This window comes from Myotis daubentonii, chromosome 16, assembly GCF_963259705.1.
Source record: "Myotis daubentonii chromosome 16, mMyoDau2.1, whole genome shotgun sequence".
Classification (NCBI taxonomy): domain Eukaryota; kingdom Metazoa; phylum Chordata; class Mammalia; order Chiroptera; family Vespertilionidae; genus Myotis; species Myotis daubentonii.
In genome coordinates, this window is record NC_081855.1 from 56,446,896 (window position 1) to 56,464,108 (window position 17,213).

Consider the following 17,213-nt stretch of genomic DNA (forward strand, 5'->3'; position numbering starts at 1 on the left):
AAAGGTCTACAGGTGATGGAGTGGAGTTGAAGTGCATCATGGTTGCCTTAGTGGCCACTTCAGGGTGGTCTTTCTTTGAGGTGAGAGGAGCCAGGATGCCCCAGGATGGAAGATGACCTGGTTCTACACAAGAAAGACAAGAACTCTTGTCCTCTGGGGATGACAGGCTCACAGTGGGACGCAGGCAAGAAACCAGCAAGGAATTGGAATGCACAATATGCCAAGAGGCAGCCAGTAAATGATTCTCATCATTGATGTTTCTGTCTTTCTCTCCTCTGAAATCGATCAAAAAAAAGAAAGAAAGAAAGAAAGAAAGACGGTTATCCAAATCTAAGTAGTGACCATCGAATGGCGATTCTAGAGGATCCCCTGGAATTGCTTAGAGCAAGCATGTCAAGTGCGGCGCGCAACGAATATTTTGGGGGCCCAGCCAATATAACAGTATGCAAGAAAGGTTTTAATAAAAATTTCATAATTTTTACAATACCCTGTTATATGTAATAATTAATAATAAACTACATTTGCTAATGACCGATTGCTATAATCGTGTTGCATTCATTTCCCTTATGCGCAGGCGCACCATTTTCCTCCACTAATACTCGCAGCGAATATTTTAGCAGCCGAAGGCCACATCATTAGTCTTGGACTGACTTTTTTGGTGTGCGCCACAGGAAATATTTCGCTCTTGGTAAACAAGAAAAATAGGTTGACAATCCGGAATGGTCAACATGGCGGCGGCCGTCAGGTGCCTCAGTAGAGTCTGGATACGTCAAAGGCATAATCTTTCCAAGATGGCTTATCAGACACCTCTTTATCCTTGTTCTGCATGTGTTCATGTGCCTAATAGACATTTTGCGGCTGCTAGGAGGCCTGAAAAGAAAACAAAAAAAGGTACCAAAGAAAAAGCATCAAATGAAAAACAAGATGACATAGAAAAAATAAAGTCAATCCCCTTTATGGAAGATGAACCTGAGGATGATGTTCACTTAAAACGCTTATATCCAAGACAGATCTATGAGGTGGAGAAAGCTATTCATTTACTTAAGAAATTTCAAATTCTGGACTTTACATATCCAAAGCAAGGTGTTTATCTTGATTTGACACTGGGTGTGGCACTGGGGAAGAAGAAAAAAGTGGAGCCATTTGCCAGTGTTGTTAGTTTGCCATACCCATTCGTTTCAGAAATCAATAAAGTTGCTGTATTTACAGGGAATGCATCAGAGATTAAAATAGCAGAAGAACATGGAGCTGCGTTTGCAGGAGGAACTAATCTGATTCAGAAGATTTTGGATGATGAAATTGAGCCAGACTTTTATGTGGCTGTTCCAGAAATTATGCCCGAGCTTAATCCATTAAAGAAGAAACTGAAAAAAAGATTTCCAAAGCTTAATCGAAATTCCATTGGCCGTGACATCCCCAAAATGCTTGAATTATTTAAAACTGGAATTGAAATTAAGGTAGATGAAGAAAGGGAGAACTTTCTCTCGACCAAAATAGCAACACTGGATATGTCAAGTGACCAGATAACTGCCAATCTGCAAGCTGTTATCAATGACGTTTGTAGGCACAGACCGCTGAATTTGGGACCCTTTGTGGTACGAGCTTTCCTTCGTAGTTCGACAAGCGAAGGTTTGTTACTAAAGATGGAGCCGTTGTTGCCTAAAGAAGTGGAAACCAAAGAAAGTAGCAAAGAAGCTGCCTGAAAGTGTTGTATTGTGAAATTATTCATAGTGGATGAAGAAGCAACAGAAAAATCATAAAACTATAATTTCTAAAAAAAAAAAAAAAAAAATAGGTTTATTTGCGTTACGCTTATTAATTTGTGCAGTTATCCAGTGTCTGGTAAGTGAATGTTTAAGAAAAAATGTTAATTTTTATTAAAATGTTCTATCATTTTATGTTAACAGTCATTCATTCATTTCAGCCCTTTGTATTCAGCATGTCTCTATCGGAATAAACCTACGTTTCAAAGAAAACTGAAGCTTTTGTTTTTTTGCGGCCACATCCACTTGCACCTTGTTTATTTGGCCCGTGTTGGCCTGTGCGTGTGACAGGCTTGGCTTGAGACTCCGGCTGATGGTGAAGACGGAAGAGGCTGCAGAATGAGTCCTGATGGTGCCAGGACGTCGTCCGAGGGATTTATCATGAACCAGCTGTTCACAAGCGGGAGAGGATCCCCCACGCTGAGGCCAGATGCGCAGGCAGTTTCCAGAAGCTTCCCATGGCTCTTGCAGCTCCGCACACAGCCCTGCTGTGAGAATGTCCCGGGGCTCAGTGATGCGTGCAGCCTCATGTGAGGCGTCGCCTCCGGGGCAGGGCCAGGCGGGCTTGCCTGTCAGACCTGCTCGCCTGCTGCTGTTCAGCCCAGACCGCCCCAGCGCCCCAGCGTCCCTTCTGCAGGACCAGGAAGCGCAGCATGGAGCCGGTCCGGTCCCGCGGAGAGCAGGTCAGCACTGGGGAGGGTGGGCAGGCCCGAAGGGGGTGTCCTGGGGGGGTGTCTCCCTCCCGAGGGGGGTGGAGCCTGTGTGGGGCCGTTGGGTTTGGTTAAGTGCATGGGCGCTCTCTGGCGCAGCTCCACCTTCAAGGAGGGCAGTGTGGGTTGGGAGGGATGAGGATGCTTGTTTTGGACTCTGATGTCCGCGTTGGTGCCCAGGAGGAAAGAGAGAGGAAGGAGGGAGTTTTCTGGGTTTAGGAAACCTCATTTGTGGCTCATTTTGTGAGGCACGGGGAGAGACCGGGTCTGCTCCTTCAGCCCTTCCCCGCTCGGCTGGTTTCACATGTTGGTGATCTTTGAGTCAGACACGGGAGGCGGGAGGCGGCTGCACTCACACGTGCGCCATCTGCCTGTCATCTGGAACAGCGGTCGCCAACCTTATGAACCTCATGGACCAGTGGTCCGCAGGCAGACACCGGCTGGCGACCGCTGCTCTAGGAGGCATGAGGGCAGCCCTGATGCCTGTGCTGCGCCAGAGGCACCCCGGGGCCCCAGGGAGCTGAGATGCAGGAATGAGCAGGAAGTAGCAGAGGGAAGGGGCAGTGGCAGGGAGCACTCAGCTTCCTGGGCAGAGCACCCCCGGACAGGGGACCGAGCCTGGTGGCCCTCCTGTGTGTCTGGGTCTCCTCTTCCCATGAGAACACCCGTCATAGAGGGCTTCAGGCTCGACCTCATGACCTCATCTTAACCTGGTTACGTCTGCCGCTACCTATTTCCTAAAAGGTCACACCCACAGGTGTTGAGGGGTTAGGACTTGAACCTATCTTTTGTGGGGACACCACCGAACCCACAGCACCCTGGTTCATGAGCATCCATGGACTGTCCCCTGCAGAAATGGAATGCGCTGCCCAGGGGCAGCGGGACAGACCGACTCGAGGGCCTGCCCCCTCCCCCATCCTCACCCCCCTCGTCCCCTGTCCCACAGGCCCTCCCTCCAGCAACAACCCTGAGGGGAGGGGTCAGTGGGGTCTGGCCAGAGGTAAGGCCCCCGCACACTGGCATCGGAGGCTACAGGGCCCCGTTCTCTCCCAGACCCCGGCTTCCCAGTGCGGCGGGCGCTCTGCGTACCGGGCAGAGCCAGTGGAAGGTCCGTGCCTTTGTTTCCTGGGTCAAAGTTTGCCTTTCCCCTCGCACTAGTCTCTGGGACCTGAACTTTGAGTTTTGGAGCAAGTCACATGGCGTGAAGTCTCGTCAGATGCCCTGGGCACTGGTTTGGCAGGCTCTTCCTGCCCAGCCCTGCCCGCGGCCGGGAACCCGCAGAGGAACCTGAGCCTGCAGCCGGGAGGGGACACGGGCCCACTGCACGCCAGCAGCTCCTGCGCGGCCGGGTGTGCGCGTCTCGGTGAGTGTGCGCTGTGGGCCGGGCCCCGTGGGAGGAGGGCTCTGCAGCGGCCATTCCCATTTTCCTTGGTTTACACGCTCACGTGCTCTGCTGTTGGAGCATTCACTGCACATACCTCTCAGGAGCATTCAGCTCCAGCAGGAAGCTTGTCATCCCTTTAACAGGACCAGATGACAGGGTTCTCGGGTCCAGGGCAAACACTCCCACCCGTGTGCCCCCTGTGCCCACCTCTGTCCCCCCTGTGCCCACCTCTCCCCTCTGTGTCCCCCCTGTGCCCCTGTGCCCACCTGTGTCCCTTCTGTACCCCTGTGCCCCTCTGTGTCCCCCCTGTGCCCACCTGTGTCCCCCTGTCCCCCCTGTGTCCCCCCTGTGCCCACCTGTGTCCCCCCTGTGCCCACCTCTGTCCCCCCTGTGCCCACCTGTCCCCCCTGTGTCCCCTCTGTGCCCACCTGTGTCCCCTCTGTACCCCTGTGCCCCCCTGTGCCCCCTGTGCCCACCTATGCCCACCTGTGCACGAGGACTTCACGCACAAGTGTGATGAGAAAAAGAAACAATGTAATGCGCAGCCATAGGACCATCAGTGCATCTCCGTGCTTTCTGCCTATCACTGAATCAGCCTGCAGTCAAGAAGGTGGATGTGGCCACACTAAACCCTAACCCCTGCTGAGGGCGGCGCCCTGTCCAGCGGATGCCGTTGTCTACAGTGACAGCTCACAGGAGACGCTGGGTGCGAGGTGGCTGTTTCATAGTCACGCCCAGTGCTGTGTGTTTTGTCACCCGTCCGGGCAGGAGGGGAGGGGGCAGGGGGACTAGTGCAGGGATCTGAAGTCCAGGAGGGGCGCGGGCGCTGCCGTTTGCGGGCTGTTTTCTATGCTTGTCCACAGCTCACAGCCGTTTTAGAGTGAGTTACCTGGATTAATAGGCTAAAGGCCTTGTGCCCGGGGAGCGCAGTGTGGCCACTGTGGTTCCAGAGCAGGGCAGGTGTGCTCTGGCGGGAGTGGGAGGGGCCCGCTGAGGTCCCCCCAGCACAAGGGCTTGGGTCCCGCCCATCAGCATGCTCTCTGCTCGGAGGGCTGTGACTGCGGCAGGCACTAGATCCGCACAGACTGGACCTGGGACCCAGCCAGGATCTGCCAGGCCCCGCAGCTCAGCCCTCAGATGCCTGGCCATCTCACCCCCCCACACACACTAGCCGAGAGGTGTGGCCTTGACTGCTCACCCCCAAGAGCCATCCTAGTTTTATGGCGTTTGTAGCGCTGCGCCCAGGTGTCTCAGTGCCAGGGTCCTGGGGCTGCTGAAAGTGACAGGGTCCACCCTCTGCGAGGCCCAGCCCCCGGCCTGCTTCCCACTGATGGATGTGGGCCCCGGGCACTGCCTCTGGGTGCCAGCTCCTCCAGCCTCACGTCCCCCCAGGGCGGTGCTGCCCGGAGGCACACGGCTGTCTGCCTGTGCACATCCGTGCTGCGGACACAGAGTCCAGGGGTTCGCTCCCTCCTGCGCCCCCCTGCGGAGGATTGTGGTCTAGATCCACCTCCTAAGCCAGTGCCGGTCGGGCCAGGCAGCAGCCTGTGTGTCAGAGGCAGATCCGCGTCCGAGAGCCAGAGAAGCCAGGTCTCCCTCTGCCCCAGGTGCAGTGGGTGCCCCTCCCCCCGGTCACGGGACACCAGGGCCGGGCTGGTGTCGTCGTCCTCTTGGGGGGTCCTCTCCTTCCTTGCCTGTCCAAGGGGAGGATGACCAGGAGCCCTGCACTGACAGCCCTCCGCCACCGCCCTTTCCGTCCAGGTCCGGCCATGGCGGAGCTGCACCGCACGCACTCCTCGCTGGCAGCCCTGGACGAGGAGACGCTGTGGGAGATGACGGAGAGCCACCGCCACAGGATCGTGCGCAGCATCTGCCCCAGCCGCCTCACCCCCTACCTGCGCCAGGCCAAGGTGCTGGGCCAGCTGGACGAGGAGGAGGTGCTGCACAGCCCCCGGTTCACCAACTCGGCCATGAGAGTGGGTGAGCCTGCGCTGCGGGGCCGAGGGGAGGGGGCGGGGGGCCCTGTGTTAGTCTCTCTGGGGCCGCCCGAACAAAGGACCACAAAGACGGTGGCTGAAGGTCTGAAGTTAAGGTGTGGGCGGGGCCCCCTCCCTCTGGTGGCTCCAGGGGAGGACCCTTCCTCCTCTGCCAGCTTCTGGTGGCCCCGGCTCCCCTTGGCTGTGGCCCCGGCCCCCTCGGCTGCAGCTGTCGCTCCAGCCTCTGCCTGGTCTACATGCCTCTCTGCGTGTCTCCCTCCCTCTCCTGACACTTGTCCTTGGACACGCCCCCCCAGGCTGTGCAGCATGCGCGCCGCTCACGGTCACACTAATTCCACCCGCGAAGACCCTTCTTCCAAGTCAGGTCCCACTGGCGGACACTCCTGGGGGCCAGCCGCCTGTTCCAGCCCAACTGACCGTCTGTTTATTCATTCAGAACTGGGACGCTCATAGCATCACCATATCACCTTCTTAGGAGAATTGAGTCAGTTTCTAAGATACTTGTCTCAAAGTCCGGGTTGGGCTCTGGAGAGCCGGCGGTGGGCAGTCAGGGCCGGGCTGTGGGGAGCCGGCGGTGGGCAGTCAGGGCCGGGCCGTGGGGAGCCGGCGGTGGGCGGTCAGGGCCGGGCTGTGGGGAGCCGGCGGTGGGCGTCAGGGCCGGGCCGTGGAGAGCCGGCAATGGGCGTCAGGGCCGGGCCGTGGGGAGCCGGCGGTGGGCGGTCAGGGCCGGGCCCTGGAGAGCCGGCGGTGGGCGGTCAGGGCCGGGCCGTGGGGAGCCGGCGGTGGGCGGTCAGGGCCGGGCCGTGGGGAGCCGGCGGTGGGCGGTCAGGGCCGGGCCCTGGGGAGCCGGCGGTGGGCGGTCAGGGCCGGGCCGTGGGGAGCCGGCGGTGGGCGGTCAGGGCCGGGCCGTGGGGAGCCGGCGGTGGGCGGTCAGGGCCGGGCCGTGGGGAGCCGGCGGTGGGCGGTCAGGGCCGGGCCGTGGGGAGCCGGCGGTGGGCGGTCAGGGCCGGGCCGTGGGGAGCCAGTGGTGGGCGGTAGCTACTGACAGGACACTTTCTGCCGGTTGCCTGATGAGCCTCAGAATCCAAGCTGAGAGCGATGGGGGCTGGTGGGCCGGGCCCTGGTGCTGCCGTTTGCTGCTTTCCTCCCCGAGCTGGGTGCGCACACCCACGCGTCCACCAGCACACCTGGTAGGTCTCGGAGCGACCCTCATCTTCCTTAGCCTTTTATCTCCAGCTCTGAGCACACGGGTCATAGTAGCTGCTCAATAAATGCCGGCCTCGCCCGTCTCGAGACACTGCACTGTGGCAGCAGAGGGGCCTGCGCGGCAGAGCGCGCCCACCCCTCGTGGGGAAGCCCACCCGGTGCCTTGTCAGCCCAGACTGTCCTGTCCCCCAAGGACACCTGCTGGACTTGCTGAGGGCACGCGGGAAGAACGGGGCGCTCGCCTTCCTGGAGAGCCTGAAGTTCCACAACCCCGACGTCTACACCCTGGTCACCGGGCTGCAGCCCGACGTGGACTTCAGCACCTTCAGTGGTGAGAGCTGGCCTGCGATCGGAGCCTCCGGGTCCTGGTCACCTCTGTCCCCAACCCTTTTCCCGAGACCCAGACAGAGGGTCCGTCCTGCCCCGTCCAGCACTCGGGGGAGGAGACCCTCCGCGCACTGCAGGGGGCGGGTCGGAGAGGGAGGCCCTGCTGGGCCCGGAGGAAGAGTCTGTCCCTAAGGCAGCACCAAGGGGGCGGCCTTCACAGCGCGGGCACGGGGACGTGTCCTTTCCCCAGAAGAGCTCCCAGGCCCGCTGGGGGCTGTGCTGGGGTGGCAGGCCCAGTCCTGGCGAGGCCTGGGCCGAGAGTAGTGCCTGCCAGAGGGGGCAGTGCAGGCCGCAGCCCTGTGCCTGTGCTCAGCCCGCTAAGTGAGGGCTCACTGGGCGTGGGTGGTGGGGGTAGTAATCCCAGACTCCCTGGGGGCACTGAGGGAGGTGGGAGGTCAGAGGGCAGGCAGGAGCCCTGGAAACTGCACCAGAGGAGGCTCCTGTCCGGCGCCTCGCAGGCTGTGCTTGTGCTGCCTCGAGATCTCTTACGCAGACTTACGGTCCCGTTACTGTTTTTAGGATGACGTGAGACTGTTAGCATTAAGCACGTCTGGGCTGAGGAGGGGCAGGGGTCTGGACAGCGGGTCACACAGGGCAGCCAACACTGGGTAGACCTTGTACCCAAATCTGGAATCACGCGGTTTATTTACCCACATCTCGGGTGTAGTTCAGCCCGGAAGCCGTGAAGGAGACGACAGATAGGGTGGGCCCTTTTGAGAGTCGGGGCAGGAAGCAAAGCCCTGGAGGACGGGGAGCGGGCAGGGTGGTGATGCCCAGCTCCCCGCAGGGCTCATGGAGACGTCCAAGCTGACCGCATGCCTGGCCGGGGCCATCGGCAGCCTGCAGGAGGAGCTGAGCCAGGAGAAGGGGCAGAGGGAGGCGCTGGCGCAGCAATGCCGGCGGCTGCAGGAGCGCCTGGGCCAGGCCGAGGCCCGGGCCGAGGGCCTGCAGCAGCTGGAGGCCGACCACGGCCGCATGAAGCGCGAGGTCAGCGCCCACTTCCACGAGGTGCTGAAGCTGAAGGACGAGATGCTCAACCTCTCGCTGCACTACAGCAACGCGCTGCAGGAGAAGGAGCTGGCCAGCACGCGCTGCCGCGGCCTGCAGGAGGAGGTGCTGCTGCGCCGCCGGCCTCGCACTCGCCCCCGGCCCACCCAGAGCTCCCTGCCCGCCAGCCTTGGCTGAGGCGCCCCTGCAGGAAGCTGACCCTTCGCCTCCACCACCGGGGACCCCTCCCGTCACTGACCTGCAAGGAGCCTGCCCTGTGATTCCCCGAGGCCTGGCTGGGGTGCCGTGCCCACGGTGGGGAGGCCTGCCTGCCTGTGTCTGGGGCCCGGGGCAGGTCTGGCTGTTCTGAGCTCCGCAGTCGTCCCCCTAGGCCTCATCCCTCCAGCTGTGGGTGTGCGGTGTCTCAGCTGGTCCTGTTAGGAGCCCCTCGAACCCCAACAATGTCTTTTACTCACGTTTCTGTGGGGGATTATTATCCTAGTGATTTGTAGGTTCTTTAAATATTCATTTGCTTTCTGCCTTGATGGCATTGGCTTTTCTTTTGTTGTTGTTAACTCTTAGCTGAGGATATTTTTCCATTGTTTTTTTCTAGAGAGAGTGGAAGGGGGGGAGAGAAAGAGAGGGAGAGGGAGAAAAACATCAGTGTGAGAGAGACACATGGATCGGTTGCCACCTACATGCGCCCCGATGGGGGCCAAAAATTAAACCTGCAAAAAGGTGCAGGCCAGGAACTGAACACGCAACCCTTTGGTGCATGGGCCAGTGCTCTAATCACTGAGCCACACCAGCCAGGGCACCTTTCTTTCATTTTATTTGGAAATAATTTCAAATTTATTTTAAACAATACAGTGGCACAGAGGACACCCACACACCTTACTTTGTCATTTGCGCCCGCTTCCCCCCCCCCGTATGTTTCTGTGCACCCCGCCCCCCCCCCCCCCCACACACACACAGTGTCCCCGAGCCTGGCGTGGCCTGGCCGGGATGCTCACTCCTCCTGCCCGGCTCCTGTCCTCTCGTCCCCGCAGCTCTACCTGACGAAGCAGGAGCTGCAGCGCCAGATGCTATCTGCCTCCTGCGAGCGGGCGTTCCGAGAGCGGTCCCTACAGATGGCGGACGGCCTGGAGCCCGGAGCGGAGGAGCTGAGCCGCTTGAAGGAGGAGAACGAGAAGCTCCGCTCCCTGACGTTCAGCCTGGTAGGCCCGGCCCACGGCCCACTTCTCCCCGTGCCCCTGAGGCTGAGCTTCTGACGTCCCCGGGGAGGGAGGCTAGAGGCCCGGGAATGGAAACAGTGACAGCCCGCCGGCCCCAGCCCCGGCACTGGCGGGATTAGAGCGACGTCGCTCAGCTCCTCTGCCACGGCTCAGCTGCCTCGGAGAGGACTGGGCTGGTTACAAGTGGTGGGGTTCACTTCAAAGTTGGGGGACAGGGAAGGAAACCTGTTTGCCTGCAGAAGGCGCTGCATTCGAGAGTGGGGAGCTCTGGATGCAGGGTCAGGGACCCCAGCGCCCGGAATTGGGCAGCCCCCCAGCCCTTCCCGTTTCTTTGACTCAGTAAGTACCTGCTTTTGAGCTGTTCCTTCGGGAGATGCCTGCTCAGCACAGAGCTCGCCATCCTGCGTTCCGGCCCCCTCCCCGCGCCCTCCCCCACCTGCAGAGTGAGCCAGGAGTCCCGTGTGGCTGGGTCCCTCTCGGGAGCTCCCCTGCAAGTGCCTAAAGCAGGAGGCTCTGCCCTGAGAGGCTTGGGCCTCCAGCACCTTCCAGCCCTGCCGGCCACGCCCAGCAGAGCCCAAGGGCAGCTTCCTCCCCCCACCCCACCCCACCCCCAGGCCTCTGTTCGGCCTCCTGGGCAGGAATGTCACTCACCCACTCGCCAGCAGCCTCCAGCCCCCGTTCCTGGGACGAGCTTCCCAGGGGCAGGCGTGTGGAGCAGGCCGCTGACCCCCTGCCCAGGCGGAGAAGGACATCCTGGAGCAGAGCCTGGACGAGGCCCTGGAGAGCAAGCAGGAGATGGTGGACCGCATCCACTCGCTGAGGGCGCGGGCCGTGGCCGCCGAGCGGCAGCGGAAGCAGGTGACCGCGGGCTTCACGCCGGGGAGACGGGCTTTTCAGTCCATGCTGAGCTTAAGACCAAGTTTGCCTAAGTAACGGGTCACTCGTTAGTTTATTCCTGGGTCGAAGCTGCGTTAGCACCAACTCACAGTCCACGGCCAGCGGGTGGGTGACGAGCAAACAGGTCAGGCACATAGGCGGTGAGAACAAGGGCACGTGCAGGTGCAGGTGCATGGGGCCCGGTGAGAGCTGGGGGTTTGATGAGTGGCTGCAAATGGTGAGGGGACGGTGGGGAGACGGCCGGTGGACGAGCATGCGCAGGTGAGAGGAGTTACCTCTGCGCCCTGCTCTGGGCACGGGATGTACAAAACAGCCACGCGCAGCGCCCACGCGGATCCGGATGGCTCAGCGTCTGGTGGATCTGGTGGGCACAGCATCTCTGCGGTGCTCCTGGAAATCGCACGAGCTCACCCTGTTCCTCCTCCTTCTGTCCCCCACGGCTCTCACCCCTCGGCCCAGTTCTGGGAAGAGAAGGAGCAGACCCTGCTGCAGTTCCAGAAGACCAGGGTGGACTGCGAGATCTACAGGGAGAAGGTGACCGCCCTGCAGGGCCAGGTGGCCGAGCTGCAGAAGGAGCGGGACCAGGTACTGGAGAGGCGGCGGGGCCGGGAGAACAGGAGCTGCCGGCAGCTGGGGGCTGGCGGCCTCGTGCCGCCTGCCCTGCCCTCCGTGGAAGCTGCTTCCAGACTTGGAGTCTTCCTCCTTGGTCCAGGCGGTTTCTCAACTCCCTCCATTGTCACCTGCTGACGTGCTCACTGTCCGAGACTAGAGGTCACGTCTAGGGCCTCCCTTCATTTCTGTGCTCACTCTGGGCAGTGGTACACCCACACACGTGACACGATTGTGAACCGTGGCATGTGCCTGCGGGTGAGCCAGTGTTCGCCGCCGCCTCATGCCCCGGGCGCCCTGTGTCCCGGCCCGCAGGCCTACGCGGCCCGAGACGCCGCCCAGGTGGAGATTGCCCAAAGCCTGGCGGAGAAGGATGCACTCCGCCGGAAGGTGTTCGAGCTCACGGACCAGGGCTGCGACCTGCGCCAGCAGCTCCGCCAGCTGCAGGCCGAGTCGGCACAAGGGGTGAGTCCTGCCCTGCCATGTGCCTGGGAGCAGGGGCAGCCTGTGCGTGGGGGGGAGGGGGCCGGTGGGAGGCAAGCTGGGCCCCATGCACGAGCCCTGGTGGCAGGCATTGGAGACGCACAGTGGGCAGCTGGGGCTGCTCTACCTCTCCGTTCATGATGATGTCATGCACGTCCTGGAAGGGGTGGCCCGACAGAAGGTTCTGGAACCTGTCGGGTGTGGTGTTGGGCTGAGGAAAGAAAGACGAAGCTGAGCTAAAACGACTATAGAAGCCCTAGTTACGGTCTGGCTGGCAGCTCCAGTCCAGGCACCTGGTGTACAGGCAGGGGCCCTGTCCTCTGAGTGCACAGCCCAGCCCTTCCTCCTCACCCTCCCGCATCAGCCACCTGCAAAACACACGTATGCACAGAGCAGACTGACGGGCAGGCGCACACTGCTGACTGCGGGTCTGCGTGTTGGAGGGGCGTGAATTTCTCTTTTCTGATTGGTCTGCCCCCCCATTTTCCATGTGCAGTGTGTATAGACACACGTACACACATTATGTACCAGGTGTGTAACCAGGAAAGAACTGTGTGCACGGGGTGGGGAGCGCCCAGCCCATATAAGGCCCACAAAATCATTTGGTCTGGCCCTACCAAGGCATTAGGGGCGAGTTAATTAAATGTTTGATCAAATAAAGCAGGCTAATTTTAAAAGATGTTTTCTTTTTAAAATCCTATATAATAAGAGGGCAATATGCAAATTAGGTGGAATGACTAGAACGACCGCCCGACCAGTCACTATGAGGCGCACTGACCACCTCTTGGTCCCTTTCCCGGCTGGCAGGCTCCGATTGCCTGATGGCGAACGGGGAACCGGGGGTGGGTGGCAGTGGGGGGCGGGGCCAGCTGCAGGCAGCCAGGGAAGAAGGCCCTGATCTCAGGCCTAGGGACTGTACCCACGCACGAATTTCGTGCACCGGGCCTCCAGTATATTTCTATTGGTTTCAGAGAGGAAGGGAGAGGGAGAGAGAGATAGAAACATCAGTGATGAGAGAAAGTCATGGATCGGCCACCTCCTATATGCCCCCTACTGGGGATTGAGGCTGCACCCCAGGCTTGTGCCCTGACCAGGAAGTGAACCGTGACCTTCTGGTTCATAGATTGATGCTCCGTCATTGAGCCACACCTGCTGGGCACCAAAAGGTTCCCACCCCTGACGTATACCCTCGACTAGAAATGCAGTGCCACCCCCCAAGCCCAGTGCTCTGCATCCCGGTGGCCAGCCGGGGGTCCCAGGCTGGGAGGAGGCGGACCCAGACTGGAAGCCAGGAGAGGGTGGAGCTGGGGGTGGTGCCTGGGTAAAAACCCCGAGAGGGGACCCTTTCCTGAATTAACCAGCCCGTCTGGCGCCTTTGCAGCCCAAGCAGGAGGCGGGGCCGAGGGAGCCCTGGCGGAGGGGGAAGCAGCGGCTGGTGCGCATGTTCGCCATCTGCCCGCGGGACGACGGTGACGGCAGCTGCCTCAGCTCCTCCGAGGTACAGCGGCGCCCTCCGCTCCTGGGGACAGGCCAGTGCAGCCGGAAGGGCCCGGCGCATAGGAGGTGCTGAAGGGAGACTTCAGTGGACCAGGGGCTGCATCCAGGCCCTCACTCAGCACCTTGCACAGCCCACCCATCAGCACGTGACCCTCACTAGCCAGTCCCCTGGTCTCTCAGGGCCTTGATCACTTTCTATGTAAAGTGGGAAGATTATTTTTTATATTTATTGTGAGGACTAAGCGACATAAAATACAGGAAACAGCTAATAGAGTGCTGGCACATTGTAGGTGCTCAATGAGTGTGCCCTGGCTGTGAGCTCCCCCTCCCCTCCCTGTCCCCTCCTCAGCCCTGATGTTGGTGGCCGTGGCTTATTCCCTTTCCAGAGCAGGGAGGGGTCGTGAGCCCATGGGCTCGCGCTGACCCTGCCTCGCTGTCCTCCTGTCTCAGCTCTGGTCGGACCTGAGCGCCACGCCCAGCCGCGAGCTCGTGGACAGCTTCCGCTCCAGCAGCCCCGTGCCCCCCAGCCAGCTGTCCCTGTACAAGCGAGCCACCGAGGAATTCCGGGAGGATGCTTGGTCCTTCAGGTAGAGCGGACGGCGTCAGTGCCGGATGACACGGGTTTCCTGCTGGCTCACCGGGGACGAGGGCCGGGCAGGCGCTGGGTGCTCCAGTCCCAAGCCGTCCTCCCCTTCCTCCGCACAGTGGCTTCTCAGAAATCCTGGAGGGGGACTGGGGAGGCTGCCCGGGAGCGAAGGCGAGTGACGTCGACCTGGATTACGAGATTGTAGACAGAGCAGGTGAGTGTGTCCCTCTGCCAACCTCTGCAGCCGCCCACCTCCCCTGGGCTGGGCCAGGAGGGGCACGAGGACAGGTCTCCCCGGGGCCCAGGCAGAGGGAGGGGAACTGGACCGCTGCCCTGACCCTGGCCCCTGGCAGTTCAGGCCGGTGCCAGCTGCTCTGTGTCCTGGGTGTCCTGTCCATTGTCACCTAGCGGTGAGGGAGTTGTCGCCATGCCCGCTCAGCCCAGATGTTCGGACAGCTGCTCGTTCCGTCCCTCCTGCTCTGGACCCTGAGCACTCGGGCTGCCAGGGACAGCACGGCGCCAGGCTGCAGTGCCCCCTCCTGCTGGCCGGGGCACCTGTGGAGCCTCTCTCCCCTTTCCCTGTGGCTCATGCCTTGTATCTGTCACTTAGCTGGTTCTCTGTCCTCAAGCCGTGTGCCCCTCATGTCAGCCTCCTTACCTTCCCACCCTGCACACCTACCCCAGTCTTGGGCCTCACACAGAGTAGGTGCTCAGCACCCTGCCTGGAATTCCCCCTGTGGCCACCAGGGGGTGCACGCACCCCATGCTGGTCCACAGAGGCACCTGTGTGTTGGGGCAGTGGTCACGTGGGCAGAAACCTTACCCTTCCCGGATCACTGGTGGTTTTGTGACAGTGACCAAGGGAAAGGCTCCGCCAGGGGAACCAGCCTGGCTGTGAGGCCAGGAGGACAGGGTGCTTACTGCTCCTCCTCTGTGTGATCCCACATAATGCCCCGCTTTCATGCATTCTAGCGGAATTCACCTCAAATACGCCAGGAGCGCCCAGTGACCTCCACTTGGCTGGGATGTATTCATGAATTGGGTTTCCCTGTGAGCTGGCACAGGCCGCCGTGGCAGGTGACAGGCAGCTGTCTGCCCTCTGCTGGCCTCCGGTCCACCAGGCGGAGGAGCAGCCCCCGCCGCCCACATGGAAGCCACCGCCTGGGCTGGGCCCATCAGCCTCCCCAGCTGCATGTCACAGTGCAGAGCTTGGGGACCCCCAGGGACATGGAGGCCTGCTCGGCCAGCAGCTGGCGTGGCCGGGGGTAGCGGGAGCAGCGATGCAGGTGGCAGGCGCTGTCAGGCAGGAAGGCGGGCCCGGGTTCCACCAGATTTGACTGTTTGGTTGAAATTGAAGGTGGAAGTGGATTCTAGCTTCCCCGTCTCATAAAACGTGGGCAACATTCAGTCTCACAAAGGACACGTGGAGGCCGGACCCAGGCAGGGCAGCTCTCTGCCAGCTCCTCCCGTGTGGGGGAGATGAGTCAAGGTCTCAGCAGGAGGGAGGAGGAGGACGAGGTCAGCCTCAGCCGAGGTGGCTGAGGGGCCTGAGGTAGCGTGTGGCCTCTAGGGCGGCCGGCTGGTGTCTGAGCCTTTGCTTCCTCCTAGACCTGCTGGAGTCTGAGAGCGGCCCACAGCTGGTCTCCAGGGGCCTCTGCGTCTCAGCCAGGTGAGCGGAGGGGGGCCGGCCAGCAGGTGGCAGAGTGAGGGCTGTTGGCAGGCGACAGCCTTTTGAGGGTGGGATCCTGGCAGGAAGGGGGGTGGAGAGTTCCAGAATGCCGGGGCTGGGGCAGAGCTGGGCTGCACACGAGCTCCGTGGCCTCTTCCTGCAGCAGCGTCCCCGTGCGGCGGCGGCCGGCCCGGAAGCTCCCGAGCCAGGTCACGGTGCTGGCCTTCCAGGGGGACGCGCTGCTGGAGCAGATGAGCATCATCGGCGGGAACCTCACGGGCATCTTCATCCACCGCGTCACCCCTGGCTCGGCGGCCGACGAGATGGCCTTGCGCCCAGGCACCCAGATCGTCACGGTGAGGTTCAGGGCTCTTCCTGCTGTTTGAACGGCGGCCTCATGGTCAGCTCCCGTGCGTGTGCGTGTGCGTGTGCGTGTGCGTGTGCGTGCACGTCTGTGTTCAAATACACCGAACGCGAGATTCACCACTTTCACTCTTTAAAACTTTTTGTTATAAAATATTCATGATGCTACAGAAAACATAAATGTACAACTTAACTAATTACCATTAAGTGACTGCAGTAGCGGGGAGGTGACTTTGATGTCACTGAAACTTGAACTTTCAGCTTTTTAACCATTGTAAGAAATTCACAAAATTGGCGTCACCGTTCCCGAGGCTCGCCTGTCCCCCAGAGGAGACCCCGTCCCTACGCCACGGGAGCCCTTTCTCCCTGTCTCGTTGTCAGTTACGTTGTGGTTACAGCCGCAGAGCCCTTTATGGTGCTTGGGGACAGTCCTGAGCCCCGAATGGGGCCAGTGCAGTTAAAGGCACGTGGTCATTCTCCTTACAAAGTGCCTCTCAGTGTGAGGCAGTGAATGGAGGGACAGTGAGAGCGGGAGCTTTCACAGCGGGCGGGGCGGGGCGGGGGCGGGGAGGGGGATGGCAGCTCGAGGTGGACGCCAGGGATGCCGCTAACACCCTACAGGGCCCGGGCGGCCCCACAGCACAGAGTGACCCGGCTCCACGTGTCAGTAATCCCATCGCCGAGAGCCTGTGATCTGGAACGCTCTAGAATGAAGGTCCATTTTGGAGAGCAGACACTGGGTCCTGCGTGATGCTCTCGGCATGCGCTTGGGAAGGGGGTGGTGGTTGACTCAGGGTGGGAACGTGTGTGGCTTGGAGGAGCCGAATGCAGATGCCCCGGTTCAGGGCCTGGGACAGATGGGCGTGTGGGCGGCTGGGGGTGTGTGTGGGCGGCTGGGGGTGTGTGTGGGCGGCTGGGGGTGCGTGTGCATGGCCGGGGGCGTGTGGATGGCTGGAGGGGGGGTGAGTGCAGATCTGTGCTCAGGCTCCGCTGCCGAACCTGGTCGATAGCGGCCCGCCCTGGTGCTTTGCCCCCAGGTGGACTGCGAGGCCACGGAGCCCTTCTTCAAGGCCGTCCTGCAGGGCGTGACCCTGGAGCAGGCTGTGGGTCTTCTCCGCAGGGTGGACGGCTTCTGCTGCCTGTCTGTGAAGGTCAACACGGAGGGTACACACTCCCCCCGACCCCCAGGAGCTCCCCTCTCAGGACCTTCCCAGCCGCCCAGTCCTGATTCTGAGCCGTGGCTGTGCCTGCCCCAGCCCCCATGGCCTACCCCAGAGCCAGGCCGCACCCCCGGTCTTCAGAGGCCCCCAAGGCGGCCGGGACCTCCCACCCACTGACACTGGCACCAGGATGGCTCCCGAGACTTTGGGGCGGTACCTTCTGTCCCTCCTCCTTTCACATTCCAGAACCTTCCTCCTGTGGGTCACGGCCTGGGCTGAT

The 17,213-nt window shown here is 61.0% G+C and overlaps 2 protein-coding genes across 3 annotated transcripts in view; both read left to right on the forward strand.

Moving 5' to 3' along the window:
- CARD14 (caspase recruitment domain family member 14) overlaps positions 1-17,213 on the forward strand; it is a 23,695-nt gene continuing 6,482 nt past the window's right edge. The window contains exons 1-17 of one of the 2 annotated variants that reach the window (XM_059671456.1): positions 1-441; positions 575-705; positions 1,796-2,446; positions 3,632-3,836; positions 5,619-5,837; positions 7,254-7,391; positions 8,235-8,560; positions 9,484-9,651; positions 10,408-10,527; positions 11,026-11,151; positions 11,491-11,640; positions 13,040-13,156; positions 13,606-13,742; positions 13,861-13,955; positions 15,350-15,410; positions 15,574-15,766; positions 16,811-16,937. In XM_059671456.1, the coding sequence (XP_059527439.1) occupies positions 5,627-5,837; positions 7,254-7,391; positions 8,235-8,560; positions 9,484-9,651; positions 10,408-10,527; positions 11,026-11,151; positions 11,491-11,640; positions 13,040-13,156; positions 13,606-13,742; positions 13,861-13,955; positions 15,350-15,410; positions 15,574-15,766; positions 16,811-16,937 (1,969 nt within the window). In that variant the 5' untranslated portion in view covers positions 1-441; positions 575-705; positions 1,796-2,446; positions 3,632-3,836; positions 5,619-5,626. Of the gene's footprint in view, positions 442-574; positions 706-1,795; positions 2,447-3,631; positions 3,837-5,618; positions 5,838-6,793; positions 7,045-7,253; positions 7,392-8,234; positions 8,561-9,483; positions 9,652-10,407; positions 10,528-11,025; positions 11,152-11,490; positions 11,641-13,039; positions 13,157-13,605; positions 13,743-13,860; positions 13,956-15,349; positions 15,411-15,573; positions 15,767-16,810; positions 16,938-17,213 lie in introns of those variants that run through there. The other variant, XM_059671454.1, reaches the window with a different exon arrangement.
- On the forward strand, positions 716-1,772 carry LOC132219185 (large ribosomal subunit protein uL1m-like). Its single transcript, XM_059671461.1, has one exon. The coding sequence runs from the start codon at positions 720-722 to the stop codon at positions 1,701-1,703; it is 984 nt and encodes a 327-aa protein (XP_059527444.1). The 5' UTR covers positions 716-719; the 3' UTR covers positions 1,704-1,772.